At 48.7% G+C, this 19,896-nt stretch overlaps 1 protein-coding gene across 3 annotated transcripts in view; it reads right to left on the reverse strand.

The window, feature by feature from the left end:
* INTS3 (integrator complex subunit 3) overlaps positions 1-19,896 on the reverse strand; it is an 80,844-nt gene that overhangs the window by 21,463 nt on the left and 39,485 nt on the right. Inside the window, exons 7-14 of one of the 3 annotated variants that reach the window (XM_018572357.1) lie at positions 16,053-16,197; positions 15,591-15,720; positions 14,157-14,254; positions 10,758-10,949; positions 9,223-9,310; positions 6,094-6,173; positions 2,183-2,274; positions 156-262 (exon numbers count right to left, since the gene is read on the reverse strand). In XM_018572357.1, the coding sequence (XP_018427859.1) occupies positions 156-262; positions 2,183-2,274; positions 6,094-6,173; positions 9,223-9,310; positions 10,758-10,949; positions 14,157-14,254; positions 15,591-15,720; positions 16,053-16,197 (932 nt within the window). Of the gene's footprint in view, positions 1-137; positions 263-2,182; positions 2,275-6,093; positions 6,174-9,222; positions 9,311-10,757; positions 10,950-14,156; positions 14,255-15,590; positions 15,721-16,052; positions 16,198-19,896 lie in introns of all 3 variants that reach the window. The other 2 variants (XM_018572356.1, XM_018572355.1) reach the window with 2 other exon arrangements.

The following is a 19,896-nucleotide window of genomic DNA, read 5'->3' on the forward strand; positions in this document are numbered from 1 at the left end:
AAAGATAGAGAGGGAGAGGAGACAGGAAGTGAGACGGGATACAGAGAGAAAATGGGTAAAAACATAAAATAAGAGAAAAACAGATAATAAAAGTAAAGGAAAAAAAGAAAAGAAAAGCGAACAGCAACAACACATACTCACGGGCAGCCCCTTACTTTCTGAGGCTGGAGATGGCAGGTTGCAGAACTCGGGGAATTTCTCTCTAAGCATTGATCGAAGCTCTTTATCCAGTTTCGGGTTGTGGAATAATGGAGCCAAATGACTGCAAAAGATACAATATCATATTAGACATCACTGGGGGGTCTCATCCTGATTACAGGGAACCCCTTAATACATCATAGAGCGGGGGATCTCCTCCAGAGGACAGTTATCCTTTTATACATGACTTGGGGGTCTCATCCTGATTTCAGGGACTCCTTTTGTACATCATGGAATGGGGGATCTTCTCCAATGAACAGTAATCATCCTTTTATACATCACTTGGAGGGATCTCCCCCAGAATACAAGGATCCCTGTATACATTATAGATGGGAGGATCTTTTCCAGAGAACAGTTGTCCCGTTATACATCACTTGGAGGGATCTGCACCTGAATACGGGGATCCCTTTATACATCACTTGGAGGGATCTCCACCTGAATACAGGGATCCCGTTATACATCACTTGGAGGGATCTCCACCTGAATACAGGGATCCCGTTATACATCACTTGGAGGGATCTCCACCTGAATACAGGGATCCCTTTATATATCACTTGGAGGGATCTCCACCTGAATACAGGGATCCCTTTATATATCACTTGGAGGGATCTCCACCTGAATACAGGGGCCCCTTTATACATCACTTGGAGGGATCTCCACCTGAATAAAGGGGCCCCTTTATACGTCATGGGAGGGGGAATGTTCCCCAAAGAACTGTAACTGTATATATTACTGGGAGGATCTCCTGAAGAGAACAGTTATCCTTTTATACATTACTAGAGGGATCTCCTCCTGAATAGGGACTCCTTTATACATCATGGAAGGGGGGGATCCTCTCCAAAATACAAGGACCCATTACTACCTCATGGGAGGGGGATCTTCTCCGGAGTATAGGGACCCCTTGATACATCACTGAAGGGTGGATCTTCTCCAAAATACAAGGACCCATTACTACCTCATGGGAGGGGGATTCTTCTCCAGAGTATAGGGACCTCTTTATACATCATGGAAGGGGGGGATCTTCTCCAAAATACAAGGACCCATTACTACCTCATGGGAGGGGGATCTTCTCCAGAGTATAAGGACCCCTTTATACATCATGGAAGGGGGGGATCTTCTCCAAAATACAAGGACCCATTACTACCTCATGGGAGGGGGATCTTCTCCAGAGTATAGGGACCTCTTTATACATCATGGAAGGGGGGGATCTTCTCCAAAATACAAGGACCCATTACTACCTCATGGGAGGGGGATCTTCTCCGGAGTATAGGGACCCCTTTATACATCATGGAAGGGGGGATCTTCTCCAAAATACAAGGACCCATTACTACCTCATGGGAGGGGGATCTTCTCCAGAGTATACGGACCCCTTTATACATCATGGAAGGGGGGATCTTCTCCAAAATACAAGGACCCATTACTACCTCATGGGAGGGGGATCTTCTCCAGAGTATATGGACACCTTTATACATCATGGAAGGGGGGGATCTTCTCCAAAATACAAGGACCCATTACTACCTCATGGGAGGGGGATCTTCTCCAGAGTATATGGACACCTTTATACATCATGGAAGGGGGGGATCTTCTCCAAAATACAAGGGCCCATTACTACGTCATGGGAGGAGGATCTTCTCCAGAGTATACGGACCCCTTTATACATCATGGAAGGGGGGGATCTTCTTCAAAATACAAGGACCCATTACTACCTCATGGGAGGGGGATTCTTCTCCAGAGTATAGGGACCCCTTTATACATCATGGAAGGGGGGGATCTTCTTCAAAATACAAGGACCCATTACTACCTCATGGGAGGGGGATTCTTCTCCAGAGTATAGGGACCCCTTTATACATCATTGGGGGAATCTCCTCCAGAGGACTGTGATCACTTTATAGATCAGTAGGTTATCTCCAGCACAGCACATACAGGGACATAGGGAGATAACACCCAATACATCCTAAACCCCCTCCAAGCCATTGGTACTTACGCCAGGACTCTCTTCTCCATGATGTGGGTAAGGGAGCTGAACACGCCTTGCCTGACATTCCCTTCCAGAGCAGGATAAAAATTTGGGATTATCTGTAAATGTAAAAAATTATAATTAGCTTCAATCATAGGAAAAATGGGGCTACGATTGCTTAATTTCATTCCCCAATTAATCTACTGAACCCCAGGAGGGGCATTAAATGAGATGTCGGCCCTAGAAGTACAGAGGGGTCTCCTCATTGACTGTCTGACAAATCCAGATTCCACTGGAATAGTTTATTGAAGCTTATACCACATCACTGGTGTCCCGCCCAAGGTCCACCCCCTCGGACACGTTTCACCCAATCGCGGGCTTAGTCGTAGAATCATATCTCTGACTAAAACTCTGAATTGATGCAATGCATCATTGGGGTGGAACACCAGTGATGAGGTACACAGTGGCATCACAAAGGGGGTGCGGCCTGCACCAGGTGACACCAGTCATTTTGGTGTCACCCCCTCTGAAAAAATAAGGCACTAAGTCATGGACTGAGTGCCCGACAGCTGTACAAGAGAGGAGGGGACACGGCGGCATACCCAATCCCGCTAGATGAACATTCTCTCCTCCTCTGTTTGCCGGCGTCTATCACCAAGATGGCCTCTGGCAGTGAACGTAACGTCATTACATGCATGCGTAAATGCAATGAAGTGCACGCTGGGTGACACCTGGCCTGGTGGTACAAGCTTCAGTAAATGGAATCTGGCGTGCTGCCATCTTTCTTCTGTGTGGAGTGAGGATGTGCTCCCAGCGGCCGACACGCGGATTATTCCTGTCCCGAGCCGCGGAGGAACAGTGTTTCTTTGTGGACTTTGGTATGGAGCTGGGGGAAAAGTGTGCAGGAGTCTGAGCAATGCACCTGCGATCCGCTGATAATGGTTGCAATACAACCAATGATCAATGCGTGTTTGTTAATTTTCTGACAGGTGGACTACGCCTTTAAGATTAAGAATTGGGTAATGCATCAGAGTTCGGGTTTGTCTACGAACAAGATGAAAGCAGCACACGGAAATCTATGTCCAAACAAACGCCCTTTATTGGCGCATAGATGGTGTCGGGGTCACGCAGGGTCCCTTCATCAGGCTCTGTATGATCAAGTTCAGGTTAGGGCACAAAAACGCAGAAAACCGGCGTAACGCATGTTCAGTGCAGTTGAGGTTTTCTTACAGAGCCCCTAAAATAAAAATCGCAGACTGCAGAAAGTACACCGAGACTCTCGTCGTAAACACAAAGTACATAGCTGTCACGCGGTTATTTCTCTGTCTGTCCCGTGTAATTTGTGGCCCCCTGGAGCAAAATAAAAATCGGGTTACGAGACTGGCTGTCGGGCCAATAATAGCACGGCAAAATATTTTGGAAACAACGGGACCTGGACTGCGCAGAAACAATGACTCGGTATGGAGGGGAATCATACAGAGCGAGGGTCTCCTGGGAATCTATCCGAGAATCTAATTCCAAAACTGGAAACATTCTCAGCATTTCTGCGGGTCTCTGGGGCCCCCAGGAGGTGGGGAAAGGAGGGGCCCGACAGCTCGGCGATTGGGTGACCTATTGGAATGACGGGTAGGTGGCACCTTGAGACCTGGGCGGTGATGGTGGGGTTCTCTACGGGGAAAGTATGACAGGAAGGAGGGGGTGTCCTCAAGGGATCCAGACGTCACCCTAGTGGTGTGTCTGGACTCCTGTGCTTACTGGGGCCTGACTGACCGCAGGACATTTGTTGAATTATATTTAAAGAGGACCTGTTGCTTTTCAAATGACTTGCCTCACTTGTTTTAGGAACTTTGCTTTATTACTCCTATGACACATATGATGCAATCTGTCAGCAGCAATAACACAGATGTTTTTGTTTTTCTGGGTCCCTCCCTGTAACATAGATGCAAGATCTGTGGATCCAGCCAGAAGATCTGTATCTGGCAACCTGCATCATAGAGGTCATCTTTGTTAGCTTGGTTCAACTTCAAGAGGACCTGTCCCCTCTGTATTACCTTATTTACTTATTATTCCGTCAGAGGTACACGTAGGTTTCAGAATGTTGTCATACAGTTTAGGGGCCACAAAGGGCTTCTTACAGAATGACTCTCTTCAGTACCAAAAGCCTAACCTACAGGGTCCATTTTAGGACATACCCAAGCCACCAGATTCACGGCCAACCAGGAGACAGTTCTGATCGACGCCGCCATAAATCAGGGGATTGCACCCCAAAGCATCCTTCTTGCGACCCCTGTGCATCCCAGAGCAACCTGTCTTCTTGTGACCCCATGACTCCACTGCACCTCATACATCCTGTGTGATCTAGTGAACCCAGTGCACCCTATGGCTTCTTCTTACCCTTGGGCTCCACATGACTCCAGTAAACCTTAGACCACCCTGTGTCCTCTTGTGACCCGATGCCTCCACTGTACCTCATACATTCTGTGTGATCTAGTGAACCCAGTGCACCCTATGGCTTCTTCTTACCCTTGGGCTCCACATGACTCCAGTACACCCTAGACCACCCTGTGTATTTTTGTGACGGGTGACTCCAGTGAAACCCAAAGCATTCTGTGTGATCTAGTGAACCTCGGAGCATACTATGTCTTTTTGTGACCCCCGTGACTCCAGTGCACCCCAGAGCATCCTGCGTCCTCCTGTGACCCGATGACTCCACTGCACCTCATACATCCTGTGTGATCTAGTAAACCCAGCGCGCCCCATGACTGCAGTGCACCTCAGAGCAACCCATATCTTCTTGTGACCCCTGTGCTCTACATGACTCCAGTGCACCCCAGACTATCCATTTTCTTTTTGTTACCCCATGACTCCAATACACCCCAAAGCATCCTGTGTGATCTAGTGAACCCAGTACGCCCTGTGACTGTAGTGAACCTCAGAGCATTCTATGTCTTTTTGTGACCCGTGACTCCATTGCACACCCCAGAGCATCATGGGTTATCTGATGACTACATTGCACCCTGTGCACCCCCATGACTCCAGTGCACCTCAGAGCATCCTGTGTCATCTAATGAACACGGTGCGCCCTGTGACTCCAGAGCGCACCAGAGCATCCTGTGTCATCTACTGAACCCGGTGCGCCCTGTGACTCCAAAGCCCCCCAGAGCATCCTGTGTCACGTAGTGTGCTCTTGTGTACCCCATAATTCCAGTCTACCCCAGACTATCCTGTGTTATCTAGTGGCCCCAGGGCTCCCTGTGTCATCATTGCCCCGCTGAGCATCCTGTATCATTTTGTCCTTTGAGTGGATAGAGACCCTGAATATGACAGGCCACACTGATGCTTTCATGCCATCTTAATAGGCATAACATCAGACTGAAGGAAACTCAGACTATTCCTCTGCCCTTTTAATCCTTCTTTGATCAGTTTTAACCCTTCCTATAAGCAGCATTGTAGCGCTATTCATAGAAACAGATTAAAAATGAAGACTGGCCGTTTTATCTACAGCTACAAAGTAAAATAATAAAGGAGAGCTAAAATAAAACTAACATGCTGCATTTTATAGAACCGCAAAAAAAAACTAATTCCAGAATGCCAGCCAGGATAGGAGGATACATCGCACTAAAAAAAATGTTTGAGTTTATCGAGGTTTACAAATAAATCTGCTCTCTTTTGTGTCCATGTGTTTTCAATGTGATATGGTTTGGCCGATTGAGGGTGCCGGAGCTTAACCCCCTTACTTCCTGGGAGAGCGAGGTGCAGATGGCATCATTAGTGAGATCTCTATAATTCAAAGGGCGCTGTGTTTGCTGTCCCTGCGGCTGCCCTAATCATGTCTTGACTTGTGGCTTCTACTCAACATGGAGACTAGGGCACCAGGTATACCATTACGCCCTGTACGCCCAGCAGCCTGCCCCCTGCCTCTATATCCAATGTCATACCCGGCACATGAAGTCCAGCAAGGTTGCAGTGATGGCGGGATGCGGCTTCATTGAATGGTGCATTACCAGGATCGCGGGCTCTGAGGAAGGGAAAAAACAAATTAGGATGCAAGTCAGAATTCTCCAAAGCACGGCACCAACAATTTATGCAGCGCTTTACATACTGAGCATTCACATCAGTCCCAGCCCTCAAGGAGCTTACAATCTAATGCTCCTATCTCACATACATGCACATACTAGGGCCGGATTAGACAGGAGCCAGTTAACCTACCAGCATGTCTTTGGAGTGTGGGAGGAAACCCACACAAGCACCAGGAGAACATGCAAACCTCATGCAGACTGTGTGATGGTTAGGGGTTCACAACCAGCTTATAGAGGTGTGAAGGTCATGGTCGGGTGCACAACTAGCTCATAGAGGTGTGATGGTCAGGGGCTCACAACCAGCTCATAGAGGTGTAATGGTCAGGTGTTCACAACCACCTCATAGAGGTGTGATGGTCATGGTCAGGGGTGCACAACCAGCTCATAGAGGTGTGATGGTCAGGGGTTCACAACCACCTCACAGAGGTGTAATGGTCATGGTCAGGGGTTCACAACCAGCTCATAGGAGGTGTAATGGTCATGGTCAGGGGTACACAACCAGCTCATATCGGTGTGATGGTCAGGGGTTCACAACCAGCTCAGAGGGGGTTCACAACCAGCTCATAGAGGTGCGATGGTCAAGTTCAGGGGTACACAACCAGCTCATAGAGGTGTGCTGGTCAGGGGTTAACAACCAGCTTATATAGGTGTGATGGTCATGGTCAGGGGTTCACAACCAGCTCATAGAGGTGTGATGGTCAGGGGTTAACAACCAGCTCCGAGATGTGATGGTCATGGTCAGGGGTTCACAACCAGCTCAGAGGCTTGATGGTCATGTTTAGGGGTTCACAACCAGCTCATAGAGGTGTGCTGGTCAGGGGTTAAAAACCAGCTTATATAGGTGTGATGGTCATGGTCAGGGGTTCACAACCAGCTCATAGAGGTATGATGGTCATGGTCAGGGGTTCACAGACTCTTGGTCATATAGAATATACGTCACTTAATCTCTGTTGTGACTACAACTGCAGTGAATGCACTGAACAGCCTCACCAGTCTTTTTATAAGTTGACAGCGTCAATTCCTGAGCAACTTGCGATCAAAGATTAATTACCTCTAAAGTGACCCACAGCGAATGTGCTTTATTGCTGAATGATACTGGTTCAGCTGAAATAGTACCCACTACCAGTCTGGCGGTCCCCAAAGAAGCAGCGCCCACCCTCCGACAGCCGCCATCACTCGCGTTCTCCTAGTCCGCACATTTCTGGCCACTCTAGTCAGCCATTTAGAGCCGATTTGCGGATCCTGCTGTTGGAGGACTGTTACCACTGTGTGCACTGACTGATGACAGGTTCCCTTGACATCTATAACAAAGCTGTCTGTCCACTTGACAAGGGGGATTAGTAAATTTGGCTGCCGGCTCTACGCTTGCTGTTTCATTGCAGCTGTTACTAGGAGCGGCACCTGCAGCTGATGACAGGAAATGTCAAAGACCACGCAGGACAAACATAATGACTGGTAATGAAACAGCTATTAAAAAGCTCGGGGACGACGTGTTACACAGCCTGTGTGGGGCAAATCAATTCAGACAGTTTTTGCACGTGGCGGAAGGGACGGAGGGGATGCAATTATCTCCTAGAATAAAAGAGTACCTGTCATTCCCGGGATGGCACACTCCATAAAACCCGATCATGAACAATCTTCCATGCCGCACACTGCTGTTTTCTTTCTTTGGTTTCAATAAACTTTATTGGCTATTTTCACATCGTTATCCCCACTGAACATGACTGCTCTCACACAATTCACCCTCAATCAGGACTTCATCATAGGCATCCCTATGGTAATTCTAAACTCTGGCCTCCCCTAAATCTTATAGTAGTGCTGACTCCTCTCTCCTGAAATTGCTTCCTCTGATTTCACTGCACACTGAGAGCTTCTTACAATGTGCATTATAAAACTACAATAAGTCAGATAGAGCCCACCTCGTTTCCTGGCGGGTGGACATCCAGCATACCTAGCCCTTTCCTCCTCAGCCTGACTTCTCCGGCCCTGCCCCTTTCATTCACTGGATTTCAGTTTTCAATTATGGAGGCTCAGCATCACACATGGGCCTTACCTAGGGTGGTCTGCATGCAAATACAGCCTCCACTCCTCCAGACTGACGCCCACCCATCAATCTTTAATTATATTTGCATAATTCCTCCTAGGAGCTAGCCCAATTTGCATCATGGCTGAGGGCTCTTGAGGAGTACTGAATCAGCATCCCTTTAGCTGTACAGGCAGAAACATGGACTGAACTGGGCCTGAGTCAGGGATTACCCATACCTGGCACCCCTTTAGCCGTGCAGGCTCCGTGAGGCCTCTTGAACGGCTATAGTCCTGGTCGGGAGAGCGCACATATGGGTGGCTACGCCTGGGGCTCCAGGGAGTCCCTGCAAGGCAGTGTAGCCACCGCCCATAATAGAAAGTGTAGTGGGCAATATCTTCTGTAGCATGAAGCGACCGGGGAAGAAAACGACTGAGCATATGTCCAAGTAAGTGAGCCTAACAAAATATTTGAAGGGTTTAATGAAACTTTAAACATGTCTGCCGTAGTGTATTTCTACTGAAGGACAAAGCCCACCCTGGGCCACAGCGACAGTACAGGATGGACGGCCTGTTTTATATGTATCCATAAGATCAATTAATTTGCATTGAGGCGTACTGACAAACATGAGACTAAGCTCTATCCCCAATCCTTAGGCCTGATTCAATGGTGCTTTCCGTTTATTTTCAATACCAAATTTCCAGGCTGATCCCATTAATCAATCTGATAAGGAAAGCTATAAATGATTTAAAGCGCCGTGCGCACATGGCGGCTCCGCACATCTCACAAAGGCAGGAATGCCAAGGTGAAGGCAGAGCATTGGGATGAAAGGCTTTCAGAGGACGGGGTGAAGGAGAGATAGATAACACGCAAACACAGATAAATTATAATATGCCACCATCATGCTGAGACGCTGCGAGAGGAGAAATCCAATACAACGCAGGGTGAGGCCAGAGCCAGCTTACCGATATTCATGATGCTGTCCTTTTCCGGGCTGAAGAAGAGCCAATCATAAAACAGAGCCAGCTTGGCGTTGGAGGCGGCCACGTTGGACTGGGGAAAAAAGAAGGAGGGAGATGGATGGATTAACCCGAGGTATGGCTACCAACCAGAACCCACCGACTATGGTTCGACTTGGACTGGGGAAAAAAGAAGGAGGGAGATGGATGGATTAACCCGAGGTATGGCTACCAACCAGAACCCACCGACTATGGTTCGACTTGGATTCCATTGATAAATGGTTTTGATATTAATAAAGTGAAGATTTGCTCATTTATAGGGAACCTCAAGAAATGTTATTTGTATCTACATAGTACCCTGACAAATCTACCTTTTATCTCAGATTCCTCCGGAAGCATATCCGGGTCCACTGCCTAGGCACTCCTGCTCTGTATTCTGTATATCTGCATTGTGAGATCTGCTGCCTATGACAACTAGGCTCAGCAGATTTGGAGATGTCACTATGTTGCTGCTCATTGTTCTCCCTGCTGGAGAGGAATCTGTACCTGAGGACCTGTAATGCAAGGATCTCCCTGCTTCATTCTATGGATTTGTGTTTCTTCCACCTTACTGTTCTCCTTGCTGGAGAGGAAGCTGTACCTGAGGTCCTGTAATGCAAGGATCTCCCCGCTTCATTCTATGGATTTGTGTTTCTTCCACCTTACTGTTCTCCTTGCTGGAGAGGAAGCTGTACCTGAGGACCTGTAATGCAAGGATCTCCCTGCTTCATTCTATGGATTTGTGTTTCTTCCACCTTACTGTTCTCCTTGCTGGAGAGGAAGCTGTATCTGAGGACCTGTAATGGAAGGATCTCCCTGCTTCATTCTATGGATTTGTGTTTCTTCCACCTTACTGTTCTCCCTGCTGGAGAGCAAGCTGTATCTGAGGACCTGTAATGCAAGGATCTCCCTGCTTCATTCTGTGGATTTGTACTTTTCCACCTTACTGTTCTCCTTGCTGGAGAGGAAGCTGTACCTGAGGACCTGTAATGGAACAATCTCCCTGCTTCTGCCAACAAGCATTTAAACAATGACAAAGGATTCCGAGAACACTATTAGTTAACAAGGCCACACAGAAGATTCTGCTTGCTTTGCAGCTCCCTTTGTCTGACTGAAACCTCCTACATCTGATAAAGGGAGGAGTCGCTGTTGTGATAACTTCTTTCATCATTGTGTGAGCAAAGACACAATGGTAAACCTGAAAGGGTGACCCTGAGCATCCAATACTGCCTAAAACCTACAATGATATGCAATATTATAGTCTTGATGATAAAAAAATACAACACTAAACATTCCCTTTAACCCCTTCATGACTGAGGCCCTTTTTTCAATTTTTGCACCCATGTTATATTCCACATTTTAGGCCTGAAAATGACGTAAAAACAATTCATAGCAACTAGACATTTCAGTTCCAGGTGGATGCAGGCAAGCAGGCTGGGGTATAGCAAACAATTAAAGGGGCAATTCTGATCCTCCGCCGGCTGTTCTCTCGGTTTACGTACCGTACAGGTGGTTAGAAGCCAGCCAATGATGGCCCAGCGAGGCAGGATGTCCGAGCTCAGCACCTCGTTAGACGGGTGCACCACGCCGCATATGTAGCGGATCAGATCACAGCGCAGGGACTGGCTGTCCGGGGTGGAGAGGTACTGCCTCTGAAACCAGTCCTGGTATCGCTTCTGCTGACCAAACCGCACCTAGAGGAGAGAAAGCACCGGATTAAAGTGGACCTGTCACTAAATCTCACACTTCACATTAACAAATCACATCATTACTACAACTAATGTTCTGCTCTCCACGGATTAAAAATATCCGCTCTTCAAATCCCTCTTGTGATCTGGGGGCCTAGGAAAGGATCACAGACGATCTGGCCTTGTGAAGAATGAAAGAACCGAAATCCAATCAATGAACGGGGCGTGGCCAAGGACAGTCATGGAGGGGAGGAAAAGGCTAGATGGTGCTGGACGTCCTCCAGCCAGGAAGTGAGGCGGGCTCTATCTGACTTCTAATGCACATTGTGAGAAGCTCGCAGTGTGCAGTGAAATCAGAGAAAGCCGTTTCCGTAAAGGAGAGGAGCAAGACTGAGGGATAGTACCCACCCAGCCATAGATTGGGAACGCACTGGATCACATTGCGGCCGGCTCACTTTGTTGTGGGTCGGGAGGGGGCCGGAACGCACTGGATCACATTGCGGCCAGCTCACTTTGTTGTGGGGCGGGAGGGGACTAGAACGTACTGTGTCGCATTGCGGCCGGCTCACTTTGTTGTGGGGTGGGAAGGTGCCGGAACGCACTGTATCGCATTGCGGCAGGCTCACTTTGTTGTGGGGCAGGAGGGGGCGGTGCATTGAAGTGAATGGCACAGCAGCCACGCCCTCCAGCCGCAATGCGATCGCCTGCACGGAAACACGTGGCACATGAATGTCTGCGTTCCGGTCCGGTCAGAAAGAATAGTGCTTGCAGCATTTTTTTCTGACTGGACCGCAGGCATTGGTGTGCCTTGCGTTCCCGTGCGGCCGGAGAGCGTGGTTACGGTACCATTGAGTTCAATGCACCGCCACACCCCCCTCCCGTATGATCCAGTGGGTTCCGTCCAGAATCGGGCCGGAACGCACTGTGGCTGATGTGAACTAGCCCTGGAGGCTGGAGATCCGTTTGAAAGACTTTGTAGAGCAAAGGTAGGCAAACTCCGGCCCTCCAGATGCTGGGGAACTACAAATCCCATTAGGCATGGCAAGACTGACAGCCAAAGGCATGAGTCCTAGAGGCAGATGCATGATGGGATTTGCAGTTTTATCACAGCTGGAGGGCATGCGTTTGACTGGATATAGAGGATCAGCAAGGCACGACCATATTGTACCCCCAAAAGCGGAGCCTACATATGTAATGCATCGGTCAGCCAAAAGGAGTGACCAGCGTGCTATGTCCATGTCTGGGGGACGCCACGATCCCAATCAAGGCTCCGAATCTCAATTTGCACTTCAGCGCACCTTCCAACTCCCTGCCGCCCTTTAAAAAACAAACAGCAGGACCCTCAGATCTCAGATATCGCGGCTCGGAGCTACTGAAGCATACGCGAATCCAATCTGCTTTCTGTCAGACCGAAACGCGGTGCGGCAGTCACTGAATCACGTCTTGCCTGCAAAAATAATAGACGCGGCGACTCTTTATTTTCACCTCTATCGCTTCCCGCTACAACTGCGGCGCTGCACATTGTTCCGTGCGCGTTTTACAAATCAATGACAATTAGTTTCCAGCGCCGCGGTTCCGCCTCAGCGATTGGCAAACCTCGCGGACGGGCTTGATGGCTATTGATCTGGAAGTGGGGGGAGACTATTCTCAAGCTCGCTGGGCTGCGACGGCGGGATAATTGGAGGGGGAGATGGATGGAGAGGAGCACTGTGGGAAAAAGGAAACTTCATGGAAGGATAGAGAGGAAAAACGAGGGGGGGTAATGCCGGACGCACTTGGCAATTCTGGAGCTTTCCATAAGTTGGCGGCCACGACGTAAAGGCCGCGGGTTCATTCGTCTCCCAGCTTTGAGCGGTCAGAGGACTGAAAGTGCGGCAGAAGTCGCTCAAACTACGGCAGTGCTGGCCAAGAGGCATTCATGTCCATTTAAAATCCAGTTGTGGTCCTTGATGCCCAACTTACGGCCCGAGGGCCACATCTTGCCCTTTGCTACTTGCTGTACGGCCCTTTGTAGACCCCAGCAGTCAGTAGTGGAAGCATTCATTTGTAAAGAGGCTGGAATGACTAGTGGTCTCATGTAACGTGTCCCCAGTCTCTGACCATCACTCCCAGTCTCCAACCACCCCTACATGATGCAGGTCTGCGTTCTCTCATCATCTCCTCTAGTATGTTTGAAGTCTCGGACAGTCTTTTGTCATATAATTAATAGTAGGGATGCACCAATACTAGTATCAGTGTCTATACAGAGTATTTGGGCGAGTACTCACCCAAATGCTCCGATACCGGAACTGGCAGTGCCGTAGGGAAGCATGGAGCCAGCTTACCGTGCGACCAGAAACCTGGGTGGCGAGAAGTGGCCCGCATCCCGACTTCCTGATTGGCCGGGAAGTCGGCTACATGCTGATTAGCTGGGAAGCCGGCTTTCCAGCCAATCAACATGGAGCCGGCTTTCCGGCCAATCAGGAAGCTGGGAGGCGGGTCATTATTCGTCGCTTGGCTTTCTGATTGGCCTGGAAGCCGGCTCCATGCTAAATGGCTGGAAGCCAGTTTCCCAGCCAATCACAATCAAGCCGGCCAAACAACATGGAGCTTCCCAGGTAATTAGGAAGCCAGGCAGTATGTCATTACCCACCGCCCAGATTCCTGTTCGCCCGGGAAGCTGGCTCCATGCCAGCGGAAGCGCCGGTATCGGCGAGTACCAAAAGCAAAATATCAGTACTCGTACTTGAAGAACTATTATCGGCACATCCCTAATTAATATTATATGCCATCCTTTGGAGCTGTCGGGAGCCACAATTGGGGGCCCCTACACCTTACAAGTTGTCAACCACTGAATTAGGCCTGTGGAAGTCTCCAACCACCCCTGATGCAGATCTGCACTCTCTGATCATCTCCTCTAATATGTTTGAAGTCTCTGACAGTCTTCTGTCATATACTGAATATAATGTGCCATCCTTTGGAGCTGTCAGGGGACACAGTTGGGGCCCCTTACACCTTATAAGTTGACAATCACTGAATTAGGCCTATGAAGTCAGAAACCAGGACTAGCCAAGGTGGCTTTTAATCTGACTAGAGAGAGCAAACAGTTTCAGACATCCTACTGTGACTACTTGCATTGACTCCATCTCATCCCTTCCTGTCCTGACCCGTCATACTCCATGTGTCTCATTCTTATATAGGTGTATGTCCAAACTACAACATACTGCCACCTACCCGGGACGTCATGAACAGCAGCTTCGTCTCCATGTCCGGGGTCAGGCGGCAGGCCAAGAACTTGCGAGAAGTGCGAGACTGTAACAGCTGAAGGATTCCTACGAGGACAGGAAAGAAAAGCCAATAACTCTCAAATAATTCTAGATTATTGATATAGCTCTGACATATACCGCAGCGCTGTACAGAGATCACTGAGCCAGTCACATCAGTCTCTGTACAGGGGAGCTTACACTCTAATGCCCCCCCCCAGTCACACACTATTATTATACATGTATATAGCTCTGACATATACCGAAGTGCTGTACAAAGAACACTGAGCCAGTCACATCAGTCTCTGTACAGAGGAGCTTACACTCTAATGTCCCCCCCCACAGTCACATCAGTCTCTGTACAGAGGAGCTTACACTCTAATATCCCCTCCCCCACAGTCACATCAGTCTCTGTACAGAGGAGCTTACACTCTAATGTCCCCCCCACAGTCAACACTATTAATGAAATAATAGGTTGAGCAGGATCATTCTCTCTGCTTTGCCGACCAAAACCATAAGGGAAGGGAACGTGCTCTATGCAGACACTACACCCTATGCAGGTGACAGAGGTGCCACCGGGCCCGACCATTCCCCTCTGCCCTGTCTGGAGTGAAGTGATTAAGACCGCTCCACATATTTTAAAGATTTAAAATTATGCTCCAGCTCGGCTGCTAACAGTAATCAAGACCCTCCAAGCTCTTATTATATCCGTATACCTAAAAAGCCCCCCCCCCCAGACCTCCGACTCACATTCCATGAAGTGGGGAAGGGGTGGGGGGGACACAAGGCTGACACACGGGGACTGGTGAGATGGGAGGCAGCGGATGATGTGACAGCTAAAAATAGATGTTCTGCAGCTCCAGGGAAGGAGGAAGCTGGGAACTAATTACAACCTGTCTGCAGAGCGGGGGGGCCAGAGGGCACTATTAGCATGCACCCCCCCCCCCCCCCCTCATCTCACTCATCAACAGCGGGATCATTTTCAGCAATCAGAGAGGGAAGAGAAACTGCACTGAACCATAACCCTATTTTTGGTTTAAAGCCTATATTGAAGTCGTCGTCCCCCCGCCCTCAACTGGTCACTGGTATTAATACTCACCTAAAAGCCGCGGTCACGTGACCTTCCATTCCCGAGTCTTCTCTCTCCTGTTTACAAGAGGTTGGATCCTTCTTCTGGAGTCCACATCCTGCGTAACGTGGACTTTTCCTAATTGCTGTCCAGCGGTGGGGTCCTCCCATGATCCAGTCTGCAATGGCCAGTGCGAGCGGACTGTCAGAACCCAGCCAGCATGGACACATCTATATAGCACTGAATCAGCACTGGCAATGGACCCGTGGGTCGGACAGAGGGGGTATATCTTTCATCACAAGGGAAGGAGGAAAAAAAACCAGGGGGGGTAAGTACCTGTGAACTGGGGGTTCAGAGCCTGCGGGTTGTGCACCATATCCTTCCACAGCAGGTCAAATTCTGGGATCCGAGCCACGTTCTGCAGAAGGCGGACCAGGTCCCGACCAATCATGAAGCAGTCCATGAACTGCGGGGAAGAGAAAGAAGAGGAATTAGAGAGTGAGAACTTGATAAAACTTCAAATTTTTACCCACTGCATCGATGGAAACCCCCCTCCTGCATCGATGGAACCCCCATGTATTGATGGAAACCTCCCTCATCGATGGAAACCCCTCGCATTGATGGAAAACCCCTTTGAAACCCAAGTCCAGCCCAAGTGACACAACCAAAAAAGCTCCACCTGGAACCACGTTTAGGTGGCCTGACGCTTAATTTAAAGGGGTTAGAGCTAATATCGGCTGTGCCTGATTTCATCCTACTTTTGAATAAAAGATACAGCTTGGAGGCGGACGCACTCACCCGATCGCGTAGTAGCATGATACAAAAGTCCACCTCCTTTTGTCGCAGAGTCAGGAGCTGCGGGGTCCCGTGGTGGTCGACAATCAGTCGCAGGTAGGTGTACACCGACATGGCGATCAGGATGCTGCTTTTCATGACCCACTCCCTGCAAGACCATACAAGAAGATGTCAAAAGATTTTGCTGACCCAATATTTGTAACTGTCTTCAGCCAGACTTTCCATCTAGGTAACCCTGCAAACGGCATGGCTCGGCTGTGACCAAACTTTACTACTTTGCAGTGTCAGCAAGTAAGCTTGGTCATCAGTCCACCCACAGCCCATGATTGGACAAACAAGGAAGAGCAGCTCGGTGGTACCTCTGCTCTCCCCACATGTGCTTTGTTCAGAAAGGGGGACTGCGGATTGGCTTCCAGAGCTACTCATCTCCCTCTCCTGGATTCTGCTTACAGGAGTCCAGTATCAAAATATATATTAGGGTCTACTACCAGTTATAGAACAAAATACATTTAACCCTTAAATGCATAGAGGTCGCTGCAGCCTACATACAAGGGAAAATGTAGCAATGTATGTGTCAGTTAACATGAAAATAACTCCATCCATCTACACACACAGTATATAAAAGGTAGATTTGTTTTCCACTTATTCTTTTTAATACTATAATTGTATCATTCAATGACAGCATTAAACAGAGGCACACTGCCATCTACAGGCCTTAGTGGCCATTGCAAGCTGAAGCCATTACATTTTAGAATGAAGCCTTCGTCTTGCATGTGATCACTATCTCATAGCTGACATTGTGAGCACTCTGATTGGTTCACATTAGTGGGGGGGAGGGGAATCGATGCTTTCAGCCGGGTTTGACGGCTTGCCGCTTCACAAAGGGAAGAGATCTTTTCTTGAATTGGGCTGAGGAAGGTCTTTTGGCCAAGATCAAGTGTAGTATCTTATCAGTTTTCATAGAGGAACAGCATGGCCCGTCCAGGGGCGGAGGGTTGCTTAGTACTCTCTGAAGTGAAGGTGGGTGCTGAGGCGGCTCCTTTTAGAGGAGGAGGAGCTTCCTCTGCACTAATGCCTTCTGATGGGGACGGGTGCTGCACCTCTGGTGTGGCCGGAGGGTTCGGGAGGCGCAGAAGGCCCGTGGTGCTGTTCCCCCTGTGGGTGGCGTCCCAGGGTGTCACTGACCCTAGGTCACGGCACTCTTGCAATCTCTGCACTACGCCTCTAGGGCAGGCCTTATGGCTAGCTCGGGGCAATATTTTTCCACTCCAGCCCAAAAGGCCTGCCAGGGTTGTGCGCTGGCACTTTATTTTACGCATTTTTTTGATGCACGATTGAGCACCTTTTGACTTCACAGAAGACGGAGGGGGCGGGTACCTTCGGGGCCCGTCCTGAAGTTCGGGAAGGAGGTTCTGTGGTGTCTACGGGCTCCCCTGCCTCCTCCCACCGGGGGGTCTGTCTTCAGTAGAGCCCCTTCCCTGTTTCGGCAGAGAGGGGTTTGCTGGCCTTTGGGTAGGTGTCAGGAGCCTTGCGCCCCGGGGGGTTCAGGAATTTGGGGCCCTTCCTCATTAGAGGTGGTCCAAAGCACCCTCGTGTACATTTTTTTTTTTTTTTAGTGTGCCGTCGGTTCACTTTTTTTGTTCACAGGGGGGACGTTTTTCTTCGATGACCTTAAAAAAAAATTGGACTGCTGTAGAAATTGCGGACGGGAAAGTGTTAGTGATTTTTTGAGCTCAGATTTAACAAATACAACAGCGTGTATGTACTTATCTGGGCCCCAGAGAACAGCAAAGACCTCGGAGCGCACAGAACTCTCCCCAATATAATCTGGCTGGGAAGCAGCAAAGATTTGTGAAAACTATTTCTGGGCTGTCTGAGGCGGCTTAATAAAACACAATTATGTAAAAATGTATGCGCATTCCCTTCCAAATAAAAAAACATTACCAACGTAGCAGTCCGTTTAACCCCTTCACAACCTATGACGGGATAATGCCGTCGTGAAGTCTGAAGGGGTTACACGGACTGCCGGCAGCTAAAAGTCTGTTCTGTTTTGTAGAGCCGGCGGCCAGCTTTACAGTAGAAGCGATACTGGCGGCTCTGCAGCCGCCAGCTTGCTTCTACCGGTAACCGGGACCCCCGCGTTGTCTCCTGGCCTCCGCAGCCCCTCCTACAGGCCCAGGACTGGCTTGCTGGGTGTCAGCGGGAAGCTGGGGAGGAGAACGGGGAACATCCATTCACCGATTCCCCTCTCCGTACTATGGGACTGGGAGCGACGCATATTGCATCACATCCGGTTCCGTAGCTGTTATTGCTGGGCTCCTGAAGCACCGCTATAAGCTATTGAAGTGCGATCTGCACTTTAATAGCTTATTTCTAGTGTATAGGTGACACTGGGGGTCTTTTGGACCCCCAGCATCACCTTAAAGAGTACCTGTCACTGCCATTATGCTATCACATGGGGGCTTATAAGCTCCCCTATGTGATAGCAATTAAAGTTAAAAAAAGTTTTAAAAATAAGATTAAATAAATTAAATGTAAAAGAAAAAAATGTTAAAGTACCCCGCTCCTGCAAACACACGCGTCGTCACGTAAACACGCGTGTACATGTACAAAAACGACGATCGCGCTAGACATGTTGGGTATCCCTGCACACGCCGGAGTGAGAGCAATAATTCTAGGCCCAATATTTATGCGTATCTCTAAACTGATGACCTGTGGGGGCTTTTAAAGCGTCATGTATGGACTTTATGGGGTACTGAATTCTCTCACAGCTTCAAGGACGCACACAATTTTTGACCTGGGCATGTTGGGTATCTATTTACTCGTTGTAACCTCATCTTTTATATTTTACAAGAAAAAATGGTTTTATATCGTGTTTTGGGGCACTAAATTTTACTTAAGTGCATTTTTCACTAAAGTTTTGGGTTTGATAATAAGTGGCGGTAATGTCGTGCAACACAAAAAATTGCAACTGCCGACATTTTATTCTATAGGGTATTGGCTTTCAGAAAATATATAATGTTTGGGGGGCTTTAAGTCATTTTCAGGACTAAAATGTGGATTATAACATGGGGGCAAAAAATGAAAAAAAGGCCTTGGTCCTTATAAAGCTGAACTCCAGTCTTGTGCACTGGCACAGTCTCCTCTCCTCTGCTGAGCCTCCATGATGGAAAGAGACGAAATCCACTGAATGAGATGGGTGAGCTAGGGACAGCCAGGCATGGCGAGGAAAGTGCTACATGATGCTGGATGTCCTCCATCCAGGAAATGAGCCGTGCTTCTATCTGACTTGCTGCAGCTTCTAATGCACATTATGAGAAGCTCCCGGTGTGCAGTGACATCAGAGGAAGCCATTCCAGTCCAGGAGAGGAGCCGGTACAACTCCGCAAGGCTGAAGGGGAGGCCGGAGTTCAGATTTAAGGTTATTCTGTCCAGACACATGCTCAATGCTTTCCCTTATATAGCAAGGTAGCTAAACAGCTGGAGTACACAATTCATCAATCCTCCACACATCAGATCGCTATGCGAGTCCTGGCGTTCCAGCGCAATGTTTCTGAGTAACCGAGTGACACAACGCTAAACACATTCAGTCACTGAAAGGACAGTTAAGATCCAAGTGTTTGGATCTAAAAGGACGCACACAGTTACCATGATCATTGTGAATACAGCCCATCCATTCACCAGAGACTGGGAATACAGCCTATCCATTCACTAGAGAGCGGTGATATCACTGAGAATGCAGCCTATCCATTCACTAGAGAGCGGTGATATCACTGAGAATGCAGCCTATCCATTCACTAGAGAGCGGTGATATCACTGAGAATGCAGCCTATCCATTCACTAGAGA

The sequence above is a fragment of the Nanorana parkeri genome, unplaced genomic scaffold (genome assembly GCF_000935625.1).
Source record: "Nanorana parkeri isolate BGI_ZX_2015 unplaced genomic scaffold, ASM93562v1 scaffold2006, whole genome shotgun sequence".
In the NCBI taxonomy this organism is placed as follows: Eukaryota; Metazoa; Chordata; class Amphibia; order Anura; family Dicroglossidae; genus Nanorana; species Nanorana parkeri.